The sequence below is a fragment of the Coloeus monedula genome, assembly GCF_965178545.1.
Source record: "Coloeus monedula genome assembly, chromosome: Z".
NCBI classification, from domain to species: Eukaryota; Metazoa; Chordata; class Aves; order Passeriformes; family Corvidae; genus Coloeus; species Coloeus monedula.
In genome coordinates this window covers 77,102,311-77,125,043 of record NC_138822.1, presented here as the reverse complement: position 1 = coordinate 77,125,043, position 22,733 = coordinate 77,102,311, and the positions used below count along the sequence as shown (strand labels likewise).

Sequence of the window (22,733 nt, the reverse complement as noted above, 5' to 3'; positions counted from 1 at the left end):
GCAGATCTTTGAGGTCAGATTATTTATTTTTTTAAGTAACACCTTGATTCACCTTTAAGCTATCATTAAACTTTTACTTTTCCTGAAAAACTTCCAAGATACAGCCAAACTCAGTTTACACACATGACATTTTTCTCACATTTAGGCACATGTGGACAAGCCGAATGCATTCTTTATTCTGAAAACCATTAATCATCAGGACCATACTAAAGAGATACACTGTGTACGAGACATCAGCACAAATGAGTTTTGGCTTAAGGGTTTGTCTACAAAGCAAAATACACTGATATAACTATACAGTCAGAGCTATATCACCACAAAATTTCTTGTAAACAGACTCTACAGTGCAATAAGAGCATCTTTTCATAGTTAAAACTTATGTCCTTCTGAAAAAGTTTCATCTAAACCAGAAACAGACGCTCTAGCTCCAAAATGTAAGCCAGCTCTAGAGCATTTTATTGTGAGGCAAAAAAAAACTTGGATGTAAGAAACATACTTGTTTCACTTTATCTTCAAAATCTGCGTCATTCTTATCGTAGATCATCTGAGCGAGGCGAATCTGTTCTGCTGTTGCCTGAAAAAAGATAACATCCAATAAAGTACACAAAAGGCAACTATACTTTTTAGAAGTATATCCTAGTGTCACTGTTTTTTCCTACAGATTCTCAAAAAGAACATACAAAACAAGCACAGAGACGCTGTGGGGAAGGGATCAATATCTTGTCTATTCCCATTTATAGTTTTGTATGTTATTTGGGAGAGAAGCAATTTCAACACATTCTAATCTGTTTGAAACACAGTTAAAGGTCACCACACTGACAAGACCACCATATAATACCACCATATAATAACATAGAAGCACCAGGGTATGTTTTAGCATTAACGCTTTTAATTTCATTTAGGATCTACTACTCCAGAGTTAAGAGTTTTCTTGTAACAAACTGGCAGTGGTATCTCTAAATTAACCACACCTCTGATGATCCCTGCTCACATCACCTTCCACAGCTCTCCTAACAACAACCTGACTCTGGAGTTTTATGAGCTTAAAAAGACTTGAGTCATGTCTCAAGACTTTGCCCATGAACAGCTGGACTAGGCTTTTTTTACAAGCAAAGACTGGTCTCAGAAAACTGGTAAAGGAACTTGCTATTGATGAAGTCCCTGGTGCTTCTGCGATGTTTCTGGACAAAAATGCACACTGGCAACTTGCACAAAAGCTAAGAGACTGAAAGAGATGCAGTCAAGTACCATAAATCCAAACAGCTGCCTCTGAGAGAAAACAACTCTAACAGAGGTGTCACATCACACAGGTCACTCTTCATAGTGTGGCATCTGCAGCCTATGAACTGCACTCCCGAGAAAATACCAAAGACAAGATGCGCTACAAGATCCTGGACCTCATTTGACTTCTGCTCAAAGACAAGAGGCTACTTGTCTTTGTAGAGTCGCATGCAGAGAAAGCTGATACTGAAGAGAGCCAGGACCCATGATGAGGCTGCTGAGCCTACAGAGGTTCTTCTTCATTGAGTGGGACCAGCTCACCTACTGGAATTTTTGACAGAAAGGATTCACCCTGGGCAGCTCTCACCATTTGGCATGCCACCTCACAGGATATACATATGAAATTCTGTGCCTCACAAGGTCAGACCTAATCAGGCTCAGACTGTCTAGCTTTTGGAGTTTACCACAAATGCAAGCTCTAGAGGAGATCATGAAGCATAAATGCTGAGAAGAGTCTAAAAATTACTTCAACGTACACCACCACCTGCTTATTTGCTGAAAAGTTACCGCAGCTGTCCCAGTTCCTTGAGGGAAGTGACATCTGTGCTCAGAGACAACATTCCAGGAGACATTTGTAACACGGTTACATATTCTGAGTTACTTCACCTTTTCTAAGTGTCATGCTGACAGCCTCGTAAGTCACTCCACTGGGTAATAAGGGGACAGCCTGCACTGGAACTCCTCAGTTCCACCCTCCACAGAAGCCTCCCTATCAGTGAGGTGCTTTGAACAAAGGAGCTTGCTCTTGGTGACTACTGAGAGCTCAGCAGACTACAGAACCAAAATATCTCCTGGTTTCAGTAATTTAAGTCGTTGATCCATCTTCTCACTCTTATTACAGCCTCCACAGGCACACTGTGATTTTCAAGCTAGTGAAGAAATTTTCTTTGATGATATCCAGAGCAAAAACATTCAGACAATGTAACTTCTGTAGAGACATGATGGCATATTTTACCAAAAATCAGGAATCCACTAAGATTCATTTTTTCTGTAAACAAACGTTTTTTTCAAGCCCATGTTAGAAGACAAAAACATACCAATTTTAAAACAATTACAAATGTGTGACAGAATCTTCAGTTTTCCTCAGAGAGCTTAGAAACTTGTAGATGCAATATCACCCATATTCATGCCAGTGGATAACACCCAGATGGAACTGAAGACTCAGAAGGAAAAAAAAACAACAAAAACCCACAAGATGACTACACAAAAACATCAGACCAGTGCCACAAAACATTCTGGCCTTTTACCCAGCAAGTAGTGATTCTTTACTTTTAAGGCACCATTGTTATAACTGATGCTGTAGTATCCTAATCAAGAGTATAATTAAGTTTTAATTGTGACTAAGAAAGTAGTAACACTATAAGACAGCCTGAACTCAACCTTACAAGACATATTACCTTTTCATTATAAGAATGGAAAAAATTGTAAACTAAAAACTTCAAACTACCAGAAAACAGAAGTGTACAAAACACAAGATTACGTGACAGTAATAGACATAGATCTTACAAATGGTAAAATGGCCACTTATTATCCAGAAGCAATGCAAAAGAAACATGATGTAATTTCTTAAATAATTTAAATTATGATCAATGTGATGTTATGACAGTGGAATTTCCATTTGGGAAAAGAACACTATTCTATTTTCAGAAAAATGAATCAGTGGTGATTAAACAGTTAAATCCACAGACTTCTGTTGATCTCCAAAGACTGACTAAGCAGAAAGGTCCATCTGATACACCAACAATAAAATATACAGTGCATTAGAACGCAACTGCTGCATACGAAATAATCACCTTTCCACTGAAGTGACAGAACCAGTATCTATTATGCAAAAGGTAGAATAAATGGACAAAATGCAGAAAAGGTCTCAATGCCTAAAATCAATATATCCCGTAATTTGGGAAGGTCCTCTAGTGATACACCATGACCATGCCCACAGTAATTTTTTTTTCTCCTTTTAACAGTTGGAATTACCAGTGCTGTATCTTGTGCCACCGTCTCTCTGAGGAGAGTTGGTTTCTGCCTTTCCTATACCCTTCCATGAGGTACCTGAATAGAAGACACAACCTTGCCTTATCTTCTCAGGGCTGAACAAACCCAGATCTCTGAGCCACTCCTCATTCATTCTGTGTTTCAGTGTAACAACCATCTTTGCAGCTTTTCACTGGACTTTCTCCCATTTGCCTATGTCTGCCTTGTGCCAGGGAACCCAACCAGGCAAGCACTCCACTGCTGTCTTGTGAAATGTCAGAAAAGGGGAAGCCACCACTTCTGCGAGGTTGCTCGCCATACTCCTGCAGCCTTGTTTTAAAATAAACCAAATTCAACTCATCTGCTGAAAGTCACTTTCTAAATCGATACATTAGCATGAACCACCACTATGCCAAGGGCTGCAACTCAAGGAGGTGATAAAGGTTTGAGGTCACATGATTAATTCTGTGCAAAACAGACCAAGAGGGTGTCCATATTGAAGACCAGTTCAGAAAACAATAAAAGACAGTATTTCCCTGCAGAGCACCTCTAGACTGATCCACAGTCTGCCAGCAGTTTTTGACTTTTGATATGTATCCATCAAGAGAATACTGAGTTGCCAGAAGCAGAAAAATTCTTTGTAACCCACACAAGCACACAACTACTGTGACCAAGAAGCAATGGCAGTGAGGTGAAACTTAATTTCCATGTAACAGATACTGAAAACTTTAGTCTGCTAGTGGATGACCATTCCACTTGGTAAGGCCACTGAGCAAGAAGTTCAGGATTTTGTGACCTGTAGATACATTGAGTCATGCTGTAGAACACAATATACATCTAATGAAGCTTCTCCCATCCATCCAAATTTCTCTCTTGACCAGAAATATTCTACCATCAGGAGGCCAGCAGATGGAAGAGCTGAGACCTGAGGACTGTGAGGTCACAGGACTGAAATCCTGACACAAGCACAGAATTCCTCAATGATAGGAGACATTGCTGAAGAACACAAAACTCATTTAGAGACAACACAGGAATAACTTAACACTGTCTTGTGTTACTGAGTAATTAAAGCAAGTAATCAAGCATAATCTTCCAAAATAAATCACGAGTTTTCATTCCATCTTTTTTCAGTTTTCACTGACTCAGGGAAGAAATTTGTATCATTACATTGTCACTTTCAAGTCAAAGAAGTTGATACAGTAGCACATCACATACCTGTACTACTTGTTTCTGTGGTTGTGTTGGCTGTGTGGCTGAAATTTGCATTTTGTCCCGAGTGCCCCGGGTACGTTCACTGCCCACCGAAGTCATCATATACAGTATATACAAAACAATGTATGTACAAAATACAAAATCTGGAAAAAAAAAAAAAAAAAAAAAAAAAGAGCATGAGTTAAGGTGGGTACTGATTCAATAACCAAATAACATAAATGCAGTAGTTTGAATTCCTCCTGCATTTACCATTGATTCTATACAGAGACTCATAAGAAAGCAGCTTTAATACACTATTATTGGATTTACTGCAGTTTTTACACTAAAGGGGGAAATGCAGTGGATAGAAAGCATTTTTGTCAGCTGATTGGGATTTGCCTCAATCTGTACTTCTAAATAACATCTAAATCTCACAGCTTTTTCCAGTTATTTAACATACAGACTTTTCTATTGGCTACTCTGCTGAAATTTTAGCTCCAGCTCCATCACTCAAACTTCTCTAATACCTGCTGTCTAGTTTTGATACCTGGAATTTAACTGCTCTCACACCCACTCAGAACAAAACTACACAAAAGTCATACTCATGAAGTAGGCAGTTCCTCTTTTCCCTACCATCAAAACTGTTTTTCCTGCACATACATGGAAGTCATGGCCAATCCCAATTCTACTTCTCATCTCTCATTTTTAAGAGAAATTATGATGCTCACCTTTAAATCCAGCCTCTACAGTCAGTACTTTTGTTTTATTCCCCCTCATATTTACAGAAACAATTTATAAAACTACCTATCACCCTGCTTTAAACATACCATGGCTGCATGGCAACAGAAAAACCCCAAAGAAACCCCAAATCCCACACACACATCATTGCTATCCCATTTGTGGCTCTCAGCTATCATTCTTACTTGTTCTCTAGTACTAAAATTACTTTGAAACAAGACATTATTATTCCCCCTGTTTGTACAGCATTTAGCACAGGATTAATCAATGAGCATGGTTTATAGCAGCTACAGTAACTGGAAACAGATCTTTCAAATGGTCAGAACGGTCATGTTCAACTGCCTGGTTTCTGTCCCCATAAGGCTAGAAAGTAAAACTGCAATTTTTTGGAAGGAAGGATAATTTGCAAGAGGTGTACCTGGGCAGAAGATGTGCAAAAAGCAGGAAAGTGTGTTTACTGCAGCCCCATTATATGAACAGGCCTCAGCACACAACTTGCCAGGGCAACAGCTTTGTGCAAGCTGGCTAACACCAAGCTCAGTGCACAATAATCACAGAATCACACAGTAAGCTGAGTTGGAAGGGACCCACTGGGATCATCAACTCCAATTCCTGGCCCAGCACAGGATGATTCCCAAAAGTCACACCACCACGTGTCTGAGATTATTGTCCAAACACTTCTTGAGCTACGTCTGGCTTGGTGCTGTGACCACTTCCCCGGAGAGCCTGTTCCAGTGCCCAACCACCCCCTGGGTGAAGAACTTTTTTCTAATACCCAAAGAAAACTGCCCATGACACAATTTCAGGCTGTTCCCTCAGGCCCTGTCACTGGACAGCACAGAGAAGAGATCAGTGTCTGACACTCCTCCCTCTTCTTCCCCTCATAAGGAAGTTGCAGACTGCAATGAAGTCTCCCCTCAGTCTCCTTTTTCTCCAGGAAGATAAGTACACACTGCAATCACATGGAGTAGGACGGTTCAACACCCAACTGATCACTGGCAGTCACAAGTAATGTGTATTTCATAATTAAAGCTGCAAGGAGATGCTTCAGTTTAAATACCAATTCATGATGCTCAGGAGCCTCATCTACAATCAAAAGGAAAATTATCTACATTATCATCTAAATCTCTTCTTGACTTTAGAAATACATTCTTGTTGGTCAAAACTGAACCCTGACATTGAATTTATTTATGTACTAGCTAAAGTAGTCAATAATGCTCTAATGTCTGAGACAAAAGTATTATTTCCATAAGAAAAGGCCTACGTTTATCAGGAACTGACTGCAGTATGAGCTGAATTGGAATACTGTGTTTCTACAACTTTTTGAATACACTGACCAAAGCCAAGCTGTCTCACAGTCCCTTAATATAGTCAAACTGCATTGCCTTCTAAGGCCCAGAACACACAGACCTTCAGAGCATTGTGTCTGATATAAAGGCCAGATACAGACAAAACAAAAAGTTATATGAGCTCCTAACACCATGTTCTATGGAAAGCAAAATATAAAGCAGATGTGGAGATGGACTGGGCAGCAAGTTCAACATTTATCACTGACTATCTGCTCGTGGCCATTCATTGATGTGTTAAAGATGTGTGGACATTTTCAGTTGACTCTGCAGTAGCATTACTTCAGCTCTTTGTGTTAAAATCTGCTTTATAAGCTTTGCTGGCTGGACTGACAACATCCAAAAACTTCCATTTATAAAGAATAATAATGATCTTTGGGTTAGCTTTTTGTTTGTTTGTATTTCCAAGGATCAGACTGCTTATCACAATTTGAACCTAGAACAACGAGGAACGCAACAAACCCTGAAGACAGCACACAAGCAAGCACTAACTTCACTGAAAGACAAGCTCATAGTTTCAAATACGATTGTCTAGAATCAGCCCATTGTGACCTAAGATTTGTTGAGAAAATGTAACTCCATTGGGTAATTTGTTCATAATTTCTGAATTAATATCATATTTATTATGATACCTAGGAATTTTGATATATTTCTGCCAGTGCGATTTTCACCAATTTCACCAAAGCTACTCAAAATATGGTGATTTATATTTTAGACAGGACAGTAAGACACTTACATTAAAGAGTCTCCTATGTGTTTGCAAAGCACATGCTGAACTACTCCACACTTTAACAGCCAGGCAACCTACGGTTCCTCAAGCAGATTGTGTCTCCTTTTACCAGCATGCATTTTTCAGTGTGTGTCTGTGCCACCACGGCTTAAGCCACATTTGTTCTTCAGGATGAAAGGATACTTTAAGAAAAAAGGCAGGCACACGAAAGGCTGAAACACTCCTGGGAGATGAAGTGGCACAGAAAGATCAGGCTGCTGTGGGAACAGAGCTCAAACAACCTGAACAGCATAACAGGGTTTTTAAAGGAGATCTGTATCCTCCTGACTGTGCGGTACATGAGCAGCACAATTTGGCAGGTTGGAATCAAAAAATAACCCAGCAACATACAGGCAGCAGTATGGACTTGTACTTGCTTCAGGCAAGTGTGGAACCCCATGCTCAGTTTGACACTCCCCAACAAGCCAACAAGGACATGTTATAATCCATCAGACACAATCCAGTCTTCTTAAAAGCACAACTGGCAGCCTGATAAAAAGAGAACTTTCAAAATACTGTCATTGCACTTCTCCTTAAGTTGGCTCCCACTGTCTACTGGCGGTGTCCAGACACAGCAGCTGGAGGGCCATGCTCCACCTTAAGACACTGCACTGAGCAGAGACACATGGCTGAGGCTTCAAGCCCTTCCACAGAGTAAGGAAGCAACAGGCAGCAGGGAGGCAGAGTGACTGCCTCCAAATTATCACAGTGACAACAGTTTTGAGCATAAGTGGGATATTATTAATTAATTAGATTAATTAGGGACTGAACAAGAACATTTCCTTGCTCACAAAGCAGCTTCTTATTCTCTCCAACTCCTCGTATTCAAATCTGTTTGGCAGGCTACTGTCATAGTAATGAGCAGGGTATCACAAACTGATGAACTTAATTTTAACTGGAGATCAAATGAGAAAATAAGATTTGAGACTCTGAGGAAGAAAACTCTTAATTAAAATCTGTTTAATAAAGATAAAAATACTCAGAGAAGCAGATGCTTCAGTTTCCATGTCAGGGTCTAGTGCAGTGCAAAAGTCCCTCATCAGCAGTTAACATCTGACCTTGCAGACACTGCAATTCTAATAAGCAACCAAAACAGCTGTACTTGAAGAAACATATAAAACATTAAATGAAACTAGTAATAGTTTCATCACTTTCTATACACTAGTACAGAGCACTAGTAAAAAAAAAGGAGAAAGTATAAAAGAAGGAGACAGGGCTTCCCAAAACTCTTGTGTAGAGAAAGTGGCTGTACCCCCTCATGACAATTAACAAAGATGAACAAGATCCCTGTAAACGTTTTTTTCTTTTTTCACTGTAGTGAATCTAGTACCCACAGACCAAGGCTGTCTTTACCAATCTAAAAACAAACAAAAGGCAAAACCCAAACAAAACTAAAATACAAAAATGACTTTATCAGTAGTTAAGACTTCATTTTAAAAATGCCATTTAAAATGGAAAGCAACAGAAGAATCCAAGATGAAAACCATTCCAAATATCAACCTTTTGTTTGTTTTAGTTTTCTGTCTGTACAGCGAGTTTTAGTCCAAGGACCTACACTACAATTGCAGCTCCAGTAATGTGTAACATGGAATGGCAAGGATTATTCCAGCTTACAAAAGCATTAACGAAGTATTATAATTTAACCCTTCCTAAAACTACCAAATTTCCCCCTTCAAAGTCTCCACCCCTTGTCTTATCCAACACATTTAGTTGTATTTTTGCGTTGAATTTTAGAAGGAAAAGATGAAGGCAAAGAATCAAAGATTAATTGAACACATATCAACATAAAAAGCAGGTTTTTAAAGCTATCATAATGTTTTCTGTGATCTGTTGTTAAACCTTCCTTCATCAAGAACTCTAAGTCTTTTAGACTCAATGAAGTCAGAAAAGCTAGAGATACAGAGAATAAAAATCGACTTGACATGGTTGCAAGTCCCCAAAACACAGGAAATCTATTCCTGAACTTCCAGGAACTGACCAGGCATGGCAATAGCAACTGACTTTCAATATTCCTCTAGAAGTTAAATATTCACTTCCATCAGTTGCAAAAAAATTTGCAGTTTCAATTCCTTTCCTGAAGCAGTCTCAAGAAAGTTCTTTCTTGATTCCCAGATAAGGAGCTGTGATAAAGAAACCATGCAAAGATCTCTGTGAACACCTTTAAAGTGTGACTGCTTTTTTATATTCAAAATACAAAGCTACCAGTCAAGGATTTCTCACAGTGACAGGGTTGGGAAAAAGCTGCAGGACACTGCCTCAGGAGGGCATAACTACTCATGTACAGTGAGGTCAGATTTTACTGCTACAGCTGTAGAGTTACGTGAGCATGAGGAAAAAGAACAGAGGAAAAAAATTACATCTGCAAAGCATCAATGTAATGCATTTCCCTCGAGTGCTGTTGTCCAAAGCATCTCACCATCTTCACTGCTGCTTGAAACAGGAAGAGTTTGAAAGAGTCATGTTCCTCAGGAGCCGTGCTGATGACTCAGTGTCTGTATCACCCCAAGTAACTATAGGAGCTTATGGATCCTGGGAGAATTCATGTCTCATCTTACAGTCTTCTATGGTAAGTAGGAAAAATATTGACCTGCTTCACTGGCAGAACACCAAAAGAGAGAAATTTTACTACCTGCATGCTCTCATGTTTTACCAAGGAAAGAGTATTGCTGGGAGCAGCATGAGTACGTGCACAAACACAGAAACTAATATATAAACTTCGAGTCATATTAACAAACTGCAGCCAATGACCAAGTGATTATTCTTATCCACCTTTTGAAAGCCCTCTGAGTTGTTACTTGAAATGATTATCCTGCCAGGCCAATTTATAACTAGCTAAGAACACACCCCCATCCGCAAAAATCAACAATTTTTCTTTAAAACCAGAAAAAAAAAGTTTATTTTAAGGATTAATACTCCTGAACACATGCTATGCAAAGGAAGACAAAGAAATATACAAATAGGTCTTACAAATAAAAGACAAGACAGCACTTGGAAGAAGTTTTGGAAGAGAAAGTGCTCATCCTCAAAAGACTAGTTAGGCAAAGGCTGGTCACATATTCAGAGCCCAAAGGCATGATGTGGGACAAGGGACTGAACAGTGCATGTTTTCCACTAGTAGAGCATGTTTCAACCATGATAGTTAAGTATTATAATTAACTTTATTTTTTAAAATCCTCTCACAATATCTATTTTTTTCCTATTATCCCAGTGTCTCTGCCTAAGAGATGTGCTTCACATTTCAGTACATATTGGTGATTCTCTAGTTTTAACCAAAATCTGCCAGCTACACTCAATAAACATCCTGCAGACTTGTCCTCATCATTTCTTTAAAAATATTGAAGCTTCTAAGGCAACAAGTACCCTTACTCATATAGAAATTTCTGAAGGAAGAAATTCAACTTTAACTGGTACTTAAAAAAAAAAAAAAAAAAAAAAAAAGAGAGACAATCAATCACACCAAAATCAGAGAAGCCTGACTGACTTCCACCTAGGGCTTTATCTTCCACACAACCAAGTTAGTCTTCAGACTCGTGAAAAACTGGTTAGCAAAACTCACCCAGCTCCACTGCTGTCCGAACACACCTGAGTGACTCTGGACAGTCAAAGGCAGTGAATGTCCTAAAACATTCAGAGGACTTGACCTTATGTTTCAGACGTCAATATCTACAAGGAATCAAGTTCTGCTCCCTGTACTAATGGTAAGAACCACATTTGCAAGGGTGTGCAAGATGCACTAGCTACCAACAGTTATGATTAACTGTACTGAAACTTCAAGGAACAGAGAGACACAGACAAACTGCACATTGTTTCCTAAGCACCATGCTCCGGACTATCAGAACTAGATAACAGAGATTAGACCACAGTTGTTGCCATGAAACAAAGAAAAAAACCAAAACAGAAGCAAAAAAAAAGGTTGCACAGGTCCAAATAAAAATGAAATACATAGAAAACAGGAATTCTCTTTGACAACCGGCCATCATGGGGATCCTGTGAGGAAGAGGTAACAGCAAGTTCACTTTTCAAGTATATTTGTCTGCTGAGAAGTATTTCAATAAAAGTTTTCGCCTGTCCAAATATTCTAAGACCTGGAGGGAAAAATACATGTTCCTGCCATCTTTGACAGAAGACCCTTATTACTTGCCCTCTCAGAGAAAAGACTTTCTTACATGAAACCTCTCTAACAGCCACCAGGTAAGAGTCTCATCAGCGGCCACACAGCATGCTGTCCTGAACTGTCAGCTCCATCAGTATCTCAAGTCAGGGAGTATACAGAGAACACAGTGCCTAAGAGGTGGTGCTTGTACACCCACAAACATAATACTTCCTCTTTTGACAGGAGGAAAGGAACCTCAGGAGATAAAAGAAAATACTAGCCAAATCAATACACAGTACACTCGCTGTTTATTCCATGACTGCGACATTAAGTGGTGAAGAACCACCAGTATTGCAAATCTCTTCATATCTCTGGTTTCGGAACAATCACAAAGAAAAACAGAAAAAGCACAGCCCTTGGTGTTTTCTCTCCTAAAGTTTCCTTAGTAGCATCCACTGGAAGGGCACTATTGTGTCTACAGCTTCCAACAACAAAGCAGCTGGCAAAATTACAGCCTGGTCCTCTCCTGAATTATTCACTGCATTAACTAGGAGGCTTGGAAAAAACATTAACTAGTCTTTAGTAAAGGAAAGGTTTCTTGCAGCCAGGGAAAAAGAAACCAAACTAGCAAGCTTTTCAGGGTTCAAAATCATTATCCTCTGCAGCCAGAACCAACACAGCCCTCTTGAAGTCTCTCGCACAAGTAAAGGATGGCTGAGCACAGTTTAGGACAAAAAAAAACACATGACTAGAGTTTTAGTTCCCCTTTGGGATCTGGCTGTACATTCACTCAAAGTTCAATCCATAGCTTGGGCACAACACAAACAGTTCGTTCCACTAAAATCAAGTATCACCTCACATCTAACACCACACAACTGTGAGTAATCATCAGAAATGGCAGGCCTGCTCCCCCACTCCTTAACCACAAAATATTGCTCCTTTTCTTCAACCAGGCTAATGAACCTGCAGCTGCAGAGGGAGTCGGTTCAGTCAGCTCACCCAGGAGCAAACTAAACCCTCTAAAACAAAACAATCAGTCAGTTCAACAAGCTTATCCAGAGGAAAACTATGTGGCTATACAACTGCTGAATCTGACAGGAGGGACAGGGATCAACTTCACAAGGAATGGGGAACTTGCTTTTTAGCAGACATGCACCATTACAGCATAGGTAGAAATGCATTTTGTTTTTCCAGGATCCAGTAGAGCATGACTTGATCCTGGTCAAGCCCACTGCGCACAATCAAAAAAATTAGAAATAATTCCCTGTAGACATTTTAAAAACAAAAAAACCTCCCAGCCAAGTTCTGAAGAAAACTATATATTTGAATATATAATTATTTTGCAGGAAAAGAGGCTTCTATAATGTTTACTGAGGAACACTTCATGTTCAACCTCTTCGATCCCTGTTAACATCTTGTAACTTGCAGTGAAAAGCATATTTAAAATTTGGAGGTGCTTCTATCCAAAGAAGAGGAGGGTACAATGAACATTAGGACAGCCACACTAATACAGCTTATGTCAACCTAAAATACAGTTTTCCCCCAGCTGCAGAAGTGTATGTTTACATTCACCCACAGGCAATAAAACAGAGATTCAAACTAGTCCAAAGCAACTTATTCACCCATAACAATCTTTAATGGTTTTGTATACACAACTAAATATTCAATGCTTTTGCCAGTCATCTACAGATTTCACTTTTAAAGGAATAACACAATTAAACATCCACCCATTCCCTATCAAAAGCCCCACCTTGACAAGGTTTGTTCACTCTGCCAGCTCATTAAAACTCACAGTGTCCCCTCTGACAGGGAAAGGAGGAAACCCAGACAAATTGAGGAAAACAGGGCTGGGTAACTTGGAAGTTCTTTGAATGGCTCCCTCCACTAAAAGAATCACAAGGCAAAGCCTCTTCAGACTGCAATAATTTGCACAGCTTTCCAGCCTGAGATGAACTCTGGGGTCAGCAAAAAGGCCAGGTGAGATGTAGGTGAGGAAACAGCTGCAGAGTACCAAGTACACAAGTTATAGATGTTCTCTTCAAAGAATACATGAAAGGACATATGATCTCAGGCCACATTCTGCTTAAGCCATCCATACTACAACACAAAAAAATACTTAAGTGGCCAAAGCATCTCAGATAAGACTGAAGTACACCACTAAGTACAACAGGGTTGATGACCTTCCTGTATTAACCATGACTGACTTGTCTCAAAACCACTGTTCCCTGGCCCTATTCTGACAATGTCAGCAGGACACTTTCAGAACAGTTAAAGCTTGGGCTGTCAGCACATGCAACACTTAGGCTTCCAACGTGTCAGTACTGCCAACTCTAAGATACAACAGTTAAAACGAAACAAAATTTTCACTGGATCACCCTCACTTATCACTACCATTATAATCAACAGCTACCTGTACTCAAAAGATGTGTAATGCATGCAACCACAAAAAAAAAAAAAAAAAAAAAAAAAAAAAAAAAAAAAGCTGTTAAATAACAATTGAAAGCTTTTAAGCCAATTTACTAGGAAAGGTAACCCAGAATAAGCCGTTATCAGAAGAAAAAAAAAAAGAGCAGGGAAAAACAAATACTGGGAACTGTTGGCTTTGGCTATTAAACTGTAAAAATGCATACTTCAGTTACCTACTCTGATACAATAACCAATACCTGAACAGCCCCTAAAATGAATTGCTGTTTCCACAGAAAAACAAACCCAGTAAGAAGATTCAAGTAGAAACCCAGGTGCTCCAAATTACACCAAGAATCAGGTAACACCTGCCAGGACAATACACAGCAGGGGGAATTCTCTTGGAACGGGAAGCTCGAAAACAAGGTGGCACACAGGAAGCAGCGCTGCACATCGGACGTCTCACTGCCAGATCACGAACACACTCCGTGCTTGCGCTCTCCCTGCCCCCTCCAGTGTCACCAAACCACTCTCTCCTGGAACAGCTTCCAAAGGAATTCTTTTAATAGAAACAGATACAAGCAAGAGGACTAAAAATAGCTGAGCAAGAGCAGAGACGTTCTCACACTTGCGGAAACACACTCCGCTGCATCAGAAAAAAAGGGCACCTACTTAATTCACACTAGAATCGACAGTGAGGGACGAAGTAGAAAGTGCCACCACAGAAAAGTTTTGGAGGGCAGGATTAATTCACACTTACGCCACTCATCAGATCACATTACAACACTCACAACAAAAAGCAATGCTGAAATTACAAGCCATGTGTGATACAAAAGGAAATACACTTCGTAATCAGTCAGGTTTTATCTATAATATGTGATAGCAGATTTGTGATTTTAGTTTCAGTTTTAGTGGCAACACCAAAGAGCTCAGTATCATTCCCACACCTGTACAGAGCCCAATCCTTGAACTAGACACCAAGGGAAGACCATCAGCACAAATCAGGCCTTGTTCATAAATTCAGAAGACCAAAGAAAAGCAGGAGTCTCACTGAAAAACACTCTTTTAAATAAAGCAAAATATTCCAGAACATCTTTCTATATATTTGCCCCAGATGATGGTACTTCTCAAGATTCATCTTAGGCAGGAGTATTCACCAAAATAAAAAAGGCTTTTTTTTTGCAGTGACCCTGAATATAAAGTTTCAGAAGGAGGAAAAGAAATAACAGTTTGTAAGGCAGTGTTAACTATTTCTTGTCTTCACAGTCCCTGTGCATAACATTTTAATGAAAACTATCAGCCATTTCGCTCAGTTTAGCTTTTCAAAAACGCTGTGAGAAGTGAGTGAAATCCTTTTACTAACTTACTGTCAGGTGCTCAGAGACAAGAAACAACTGAAACAGCACAAAGAACTGAAAGCCATCAAAGATCACTTCCATTTTTCTGCCACCTCTGGATTGCTCTTTCTACAGTCACAACCACTGTTACCATTTTGTCTAGCTTTAAACAAGCAGGTTTGACAACTTTCCTCTGTAAATCCTCATGTTAATTTGCTTCAGTCAGAAAACTTGTTTTACTCCAAGCTTTCCCACTTGATTTTGAGCATTATTTTCCTCACAATCACAGTTTCTCTACTTGGTGTCATGCATAAATCCACTCATTCTGTCATTCTAGAATTCAGGTGAGGCCAGGTCTATCTCATCTGTTCCAAAATGATACCAAACTATCGAAAGAGATGAAGGATTAACTATCTTTACAACCTCAAACTTAAAACATGCTAGAAAGTAACAAGCAAATAAAGAGCCCTGTATGCAGAATTCCAATCTAACAGCAGGAATACAGTCATTCAGGATGTTCTCATCCTGTAAGTTAAATAAAAATTAAATTAATCTCTCACTTCTTAGTTTCTTAAACTTTCTGAAGAAAATACCAAAGAGACAAGGTGCTCACATAAAGCATTCAATTGCCTGAAGTTTTACTGCATTTAATTCAGTATTTACTTTCTCTCTAACATAAATGGGGCGAAGAACAAACCATATGCTGCTTCTAGGACCCACAGCCACTGTTCTAGCTCCATCTGCACCCTTCTCTGCAAATCTGACTTAAATGTTGTTTGTGTTTTCTGTCTCTCTCCTCCACCACTTCTTTCCAAGCCAAACCAGCTCACAACAAAATTCACAAAAGGGCAAGAATAATATTTTCTTTTTAAGTTTGCAAAATCTGAAAAAGTATATAGAGCTTTTCTTCAAAAATTCCTTCCTATTTATTTGGCCATTAAAAAATTCCTTTCACATTAATGTATTCCCTTATCTTCATAAAGTTAACATGCCCTTTTATAATATTTTTGTATTCTGAGTTAGTTGAGTACAGCATAGTAACGAATCACAACCCCCGATTCCACACAAGCAAGCCAGGTTTATATGCTGTGCAAGGCAATATTAAAATGCCTAAGTAGAAAATCTGTTTTCTAAAGCATTCCAAGAAGATAGCAGTCACCTGTCCATTTTACCAGCGGAAATCTGAAAGACCAAGCACTTTCCTGCAAGATGAAGTTACTCACTTTTGAAATAAAACTTGTAATCTAGACTTGTAATCAAAACTTGAATAAGACTTGTACTCTACACATCTTAGCTCCTGAAACAGCTTATTTATACTAACTGTACACCTCACCCTCAATACATATATGAATTCTGAGACTGCACCTGGAATACACGTTTTGCTACCTGCAGTGTTCAACTCTAGCAACAGCATTAAAATATTTCAGGTACCAGCTACAGAGAGCATACTGCGTCTATAAAAACTTCATTAAACAAATGGTTTGACAACAACAATCTTGAAAACCATTTCAGCAGAAGACATGTTGTACACATCAGTTCTCTCCAACCAAATCAGAAAGCTGTATGTACACAGATATCAACCAAAGGATGAAGAAGAAATAACCAAGATAAAATATTACAAGTTCTAAAAATTGCATTACAAACTTAAGTAACAGCTTTTTAAACACAGTAATCATTTTCAGTCATTTAGAGAGTATTGTTTAAAAATTCTAGCACAGCAGGGGGCTGTTAGGCACACTTGCTGAAAAAGCCAAGATGACACTGTAAATAAATTCAGAAACCAATGGTAGTCAAGTTTAAAATGCAGAACAGTATGATGCCTTAAATGTGTTTTCAATTTAACACAAGACTGTTTTTCAAGTTCAATAAGTACACTGTCCAAAACATGGCTTTTTGAAAACTAGTAAGAAATTGAATCAGTAGAATAAAGTGAAAATAAAAATTTAAAAGGAAGAATGCAACATACCTCCTCTGATCAGAGGAAAAAGTACAAGAGAGCATTCACCCCAAACTGCAATCAGCAGAAAGTAAATGGCTAAAAAGCTGCTCATTATTTCACCTTCAAAACACTGAAACTTGCTGTTCTGCAGGGGTTTAGGGTAGTTTCTTTGAAAGTATATAAGCCTCATCTAAGTAGGTACTGTCCTTTTGGTTCCTCCAGTTTTTGATGTCTAATATTAGAAAAACCGTACTTACCAACCCTACTGCTATGCTCTAAAACTCTAAGGAAGCAGGTGTTAGCATGACCTTAATTTTGATATTCAAAAGAACACTGCCATGAAGTCTGAGTTTTTAAGATTTGTTGGAAGATACTGTGAGCTCGCAGCTACATCATAGGGATTTCTTTGCAGAATCAAATGCAAGGGACTGATAGAATGGGAAAAAACAACCCTCAATACACTGCATTTAAACACTGGAGAGTACACATACAACTGCTGAAAACAGCAACTTAAAAGAGCAGAATTTTTACTTCCACTTATTCATGAAAGTCCATTTGAAGAGTTGCAAATACCTCCAAGAAAAACATCTTTAGATTTTATTTTGCCAGAAAAAGAAGAAAGGGAAGGAAAAAGCATGTTTAAATGAATTATCTCATTCTAAGAGCCAGAGACATAACTTTCCTTAAAACCATTCTAAAATTTCAAATGTCATACACAGAACAAACAAAACCCAGAAAATTCCTAGTACACACAGCACCAAGTGTAAGGCCTTCCATATCTGAGAATATACATTAAATGTTCTACTTTAATGTATATTCTAACCTGCAAGTTTAATGTATATTCTAACCTGCGAGTTTAATGTATATTCTAATCTGCAAGTACATTTGAGAACACAAACCTTTGTTTGACTGATTTATCAGTTCCTACCAAATTCAAATGAGGAATAAAACAGAGCCCGAGGAATGCAACAACACTAAGTGAGAAGAAAAACTAGGATGAAACAAACCTGGTGAATCAAAAAAATAAAAAAATCCACCTTACAAACTAATGTGAACACACTAAAGGCTGTAATTTTACTTCAGAGGCAACTAAAATTAAATAAACGTTGATCTGGAACTTGCTTGTCAGCAAACATTTTACAATAACTGAAATGCAAATTGTTGAACAGTTAGAAGTACACTGATGTCAAACTAATATTCTCACACTACAAATAAGTATTACTTTAGCTGCACTCTTCTAGACCTTTAGTGAGATATCCAATTGCTGAAAAAGACTTGAAAGTGTAAGTTCCAGAAACATATGTTATGTTTTGGTAAACCTCAAGACTCTTGGAGCTGTGATGTTTTGAATTTAATACACTGGAAAACATTCCCATCATCTTCTTCAAGATGAGCTTTTGGAGAGCTTTTTTTCTTTTAAATCCAAAAGGTTAATAGAGATCCTTTTTTTTTTTTTTTTTTTTGTAAGTTAAATTGAGGGGTTATTTCCACTTTTTTTTTTTAATAGAAATTTGGGTAATTTTAAATATATATACATAACTTCTGAAAAAGACAGATGACGAATACATATTATAGGTCAGTATTTCAACAAGCTTTGATACATCCCTGAAGCTTAATGCTTGGGAGGTCAATGCACACCGAGTCCTGGAAGAACTAAACATACCACTTCCTCCCAGCTGGTCTTTAAGATTTCAGGAAAGCAGAGCCCAACACCTCTCTAGCCATAAATACCATACCAGTATAAAATACAATAGTTATAATACCCAAACATGCATTTAGATAAACTAGCCTAGTGTGAAGCTCTATTTTCAGGCTTTGCCATGTTTCCAGAATGACGCTTTTAGGTTTTAACTGTGACACAATCAATGAAGTTCACATATATATTTTAGCAAAGTTTAGCACAGTGTTTGACCTATGCTTACATGAGGTCACTTCACCTGGCAGAGAACTTGAGAAGTGCGAAGTTCAGACTTTTCAGGAAATGTAAGAGGTGGTAATGTTCTTATTTTATTCAACAGAACGACTAAGTGAATCTACCAAGAGAATTAACTTTCCTCAGAATTACTTAATGCCAGAAGAGATAGTTTATCCCCTTCAACATTTCTCTTTTAAAAAAGAAAAAAAAATTACCTTAAAAAAACCTTTCACAGTCTTATCAGTGTATCTGTTCAGATATAAACTTCTGGGGAATACAGCAAGTTGTCGATGCTGCACTACACATAGCCATAAATGCAAAACAAAAACACATTTGTAGGAATACCAAAAGTAAGATGCAAAAAACAATCTCACAACTTTGCATTTGATATTACCAGAGACCCAGCCACTACACACTAACAGAGCAACACCATTTCAAAGGCCTGAAACATAGTGTCAAATAATCCACCAGGCAGATTTAACAGCCAAAAGGGATGTTGAGAACAAGAGACCCCTTTCTCTTCCCCAAGTATTCCACCAGGGCTGGTCATTCCCAGCATTATTTCATTACTCACTTTCAGCGCAGTTCATCAAAGCAGGAATTTTGGTTGTTTGTTAAGACACACCTAAGGTTCCCCAGCATTACTGATTCTGAATATGAACCTGACTCTGAATAATCTGAACAAACAAATCAAAGTAGCAAACCATCATATCAAGATCAAGAACACCAAACTCTTCCCCTTTTTTCCCCTCACTCCAAACCTGTCTTATAACTACCCCCAAGCCACATCCTCCTCCTGCTCCTCCACAAGCAACTCATTCTGTCCTTCTCCCTCTACACACTGCATTAGAACCCATCTGTTGAGTCACAGAAAGTATCACTGAAAGTCCATGTTAACTGCTGATCCTAACTTTTCTCCAGTACTGTGCAGCAACTGGAAAAGGAGGAAGAACTGTATGTCAGCTTTTCAATCAGGGTCTGTCAAAAAAGGGGACCTACAACCATAAAACCAGTTCCTGGCCTCTCACCACTCCTAAACAAAGTCTCAAGAAGGAAAATGATGCTGACTCCAGTTGCTCAACTCTTTCACTTGTTTTCCCCTACATTTAGTTCCAGCTCCAAACAGCTACTTGCTTTTTTGCTGGGTGGAAAGGCCTTTAGTTACCACAGCCTGACTCAAATGTTCAAAATCAGCTTGTTTTTGCCTGAAAGGCAAGATGCCTCACTCAATATGTTTTTGTGTTCAATTTTTACTTAAGGACTAAAATTAACTGAAAAGGGATGGTTCTGCAATTTCTTGCACTATGTTTTATCATCTTTTATAGTGGGTGAGTCATTTCATAACTAATGAAACACTTGAACATCTTCTCTTGATCAGTCATTTTAATGGATTTGTTTATGGAGAACAAATATAAAAGTCATACATTCTTGCTTCACTCCCCCTCATGGCCAAAGTTCTGAAAAGCACTCCCTAACAACCCACAGAATCAGCAAGGGAGCAAAGTCATCCAAATATTTGAGGCAGGTTTCCTATCAGAAACTACACCTCAGTGATGTTTCATTTTGGATGACTGTTCTACAAGAGTCATTCCAGCACTTCCCAGACTCAATAACCCTAGCTATGAAAGTAATTTTAACCATCTAACTTTATTTCAACCTTTCTCTACAGTTGTGGGGGTCTTGGGGTTTTTGGGGAAGGTGTCTGGACTTGCAAGAGTACAAAAACTAGGCTGGTCCAGTTGCCTTCTAATTCACTAGGACTCATGTAGTTCCGCTAAGTTTGGGCTTTAGTCTCATTTAAAAGTACTTTTAAAAATAATTTCGATGTTCACAGCTTCATAAAATGGACAGTTCAACATGCAGAAGTACATTAAGAACTCAGTCTAACCTCTCCTAAATGCTGTATTGTACATTAAGTCATCACTTACAATCTACGCAATTCCTAGACAGAACATACAAAGGACTTGGGCAATTTTATCACTATTAGACAATCAAGTGTTCGACCTGTTTCCTCCCTCACAGACTGAATTATTGTCTTCAATTCAGCTAGAACCAGGACAGTTAATTACTCCTCATTTGCAAGCACAGAAATTATTCAGATTTGTAATATGCATCTAACTGCATTTTCACAGTCCTTTCTCTAAACCTACCCATTTCTCCACCAATCAAGAATCATGAATTACTGAGACTATCACACCATCCATACTAAATTCAATGCTTAATCCACCTCTTTCTCAAAGGCCAGTAAAGACATAAGTGTTGAATTTGCCTGAAGGACTACAGATATGACTATGTCAAGTAGCTGAACCCAGAGAAAAAAGCTTGGGGGCGATGTGGTGCCGCACCAACGTAGGTAAGTACCTGAAGGAAAGGTACACAGACAGAGCCAGGCTATTTTCAGCAGTGCCCAGTGACAGGACCAGAGCCAATGGGCTGACACACGGGAGGCTTCCCGTGAGCATCAGGGCCCTGAGGTCAAGCAAGCACTGGCGCAGCACAGGTTGCCCAGTGAGGTGGCAGTGTGTCCACTGGAGATATTCAAAAGACATTCAGACGCAGTCCTGGGCAACCTGCTGTAGCTGGCCCTGCTTGAGCAAGGGGAGACTAGAACACTCCAGGAGTCCCTGTCAACCTAGCCCAGCCCATGATTAAGTGAAGTAAAAAGGCAAGAAAGTCCTATAACAAAAGCTGCTATTAAAAAGACCCCACAAGCTTCATTAGAGACAACTCTTAACCTCTAGCATTTCTGCTCCAACAGTAATATAGAGAAAATCAAGGGAATCTTCAATTAAATCAAGTAGGGTAAAAGTCACTGGGACAAAATCCAGAAACGTACACTAGTACAATAGATAAAATGGTAAACAACAAAAACTGGAGTACAGGTATGAAGTTGAAATGAGTTTTATACTTGCAGTCATTAACAGAGAACTATTCAAAAAAGATAATAAGCATCTTTTCCTAAGATGCAAAGAAGAGTTCCTGGGCATTGCTGCTAATCTGGACATCAAGAAACAGCAAAGAAACCCAACAGGCTGAAGACATGTATCAGATAGTGTTTTCTCAAACACTGAGGAAAAAAACAACAACAACACTTTTACATACTCATTAACTTACCTTCACCAACCTCATAACTCTATTCAACTCCTTCTCTAAAACAAATTTCAGACAGCTACCCCTTGGCACTTCCCCACGTTCAAAACATTCAGAAATTCATTCACTGGCTAATAAAAGAAAGTGAAGCACAAGACCACGAAGTGCGGTACTGTTCCCCCTCTTCACACTTAGTCACCCAAAGTTAACACCACTAACTTAGGTCTCTCTTATGTCAGTCTCAAAAATGGATCACAAGTCAGTGATCTCAAGAATGTGTGACTGAAAGCTGAAATAAAAGGAGACATCCATCCCTTGGGGCACAACCTATCAAAAGCATGGACCAGAGTTTCTTGAATACAATATACTATGTACAAACCAACAGCAGAGCAACGTTTGGCACCAACATTCCTTTCACATTCCTGTTGCTGAAACTGTGTGTAAGACAACATGAGATTTTGAAAATCAAAAAAGAAAGTAAGAGCAGAGAGAAAAAATTAAATCAGTAATAGCTTTCAAATACGGAACAATGTGGATAATGTGATAATATGAAGCCAAGTGTTGGGGACAAAATAGCCACAATTCAGTTACCATTGAGAAACAAACTGGAAGAGGAAGCAAAAAGGTTTCTAAAGCCATACTCTTCATTCAATATTACTA

General features: G+C 38.8%; 1 protein-coding gene across 2 annotated transcripts in view; it reads right to left on the bottom strand.

The window, feature by feature from the left end:
- The window catches only part of UBAP2 (ubiquitin associated protein 2), a 185,177-nt gene that overhangs the window by 158,356 nt on the left and 4,088 nt on the right, over positions 1–22,733 (bottom strand). For both annotated transcript variants that reach the window (XM_082301874.1, XM_082301875.1), the window contains exons 2-3: positions 4,468–4,607; positions 497–574 (exon numbers count right to left, since the gene is read on the bottom strand). In XM_082301874.1, coding sequence (XP_082158000.1) covers positions 497–574; positions 4,468–4,566 — 177 coding nt within the window. In that variant the 5' untranslated portion in view covers positions 4,567–4,607. The remainder of the gene's footprint in view (positions 1–496; positions 575–4,467; positions 4,608–22,733) is intronic.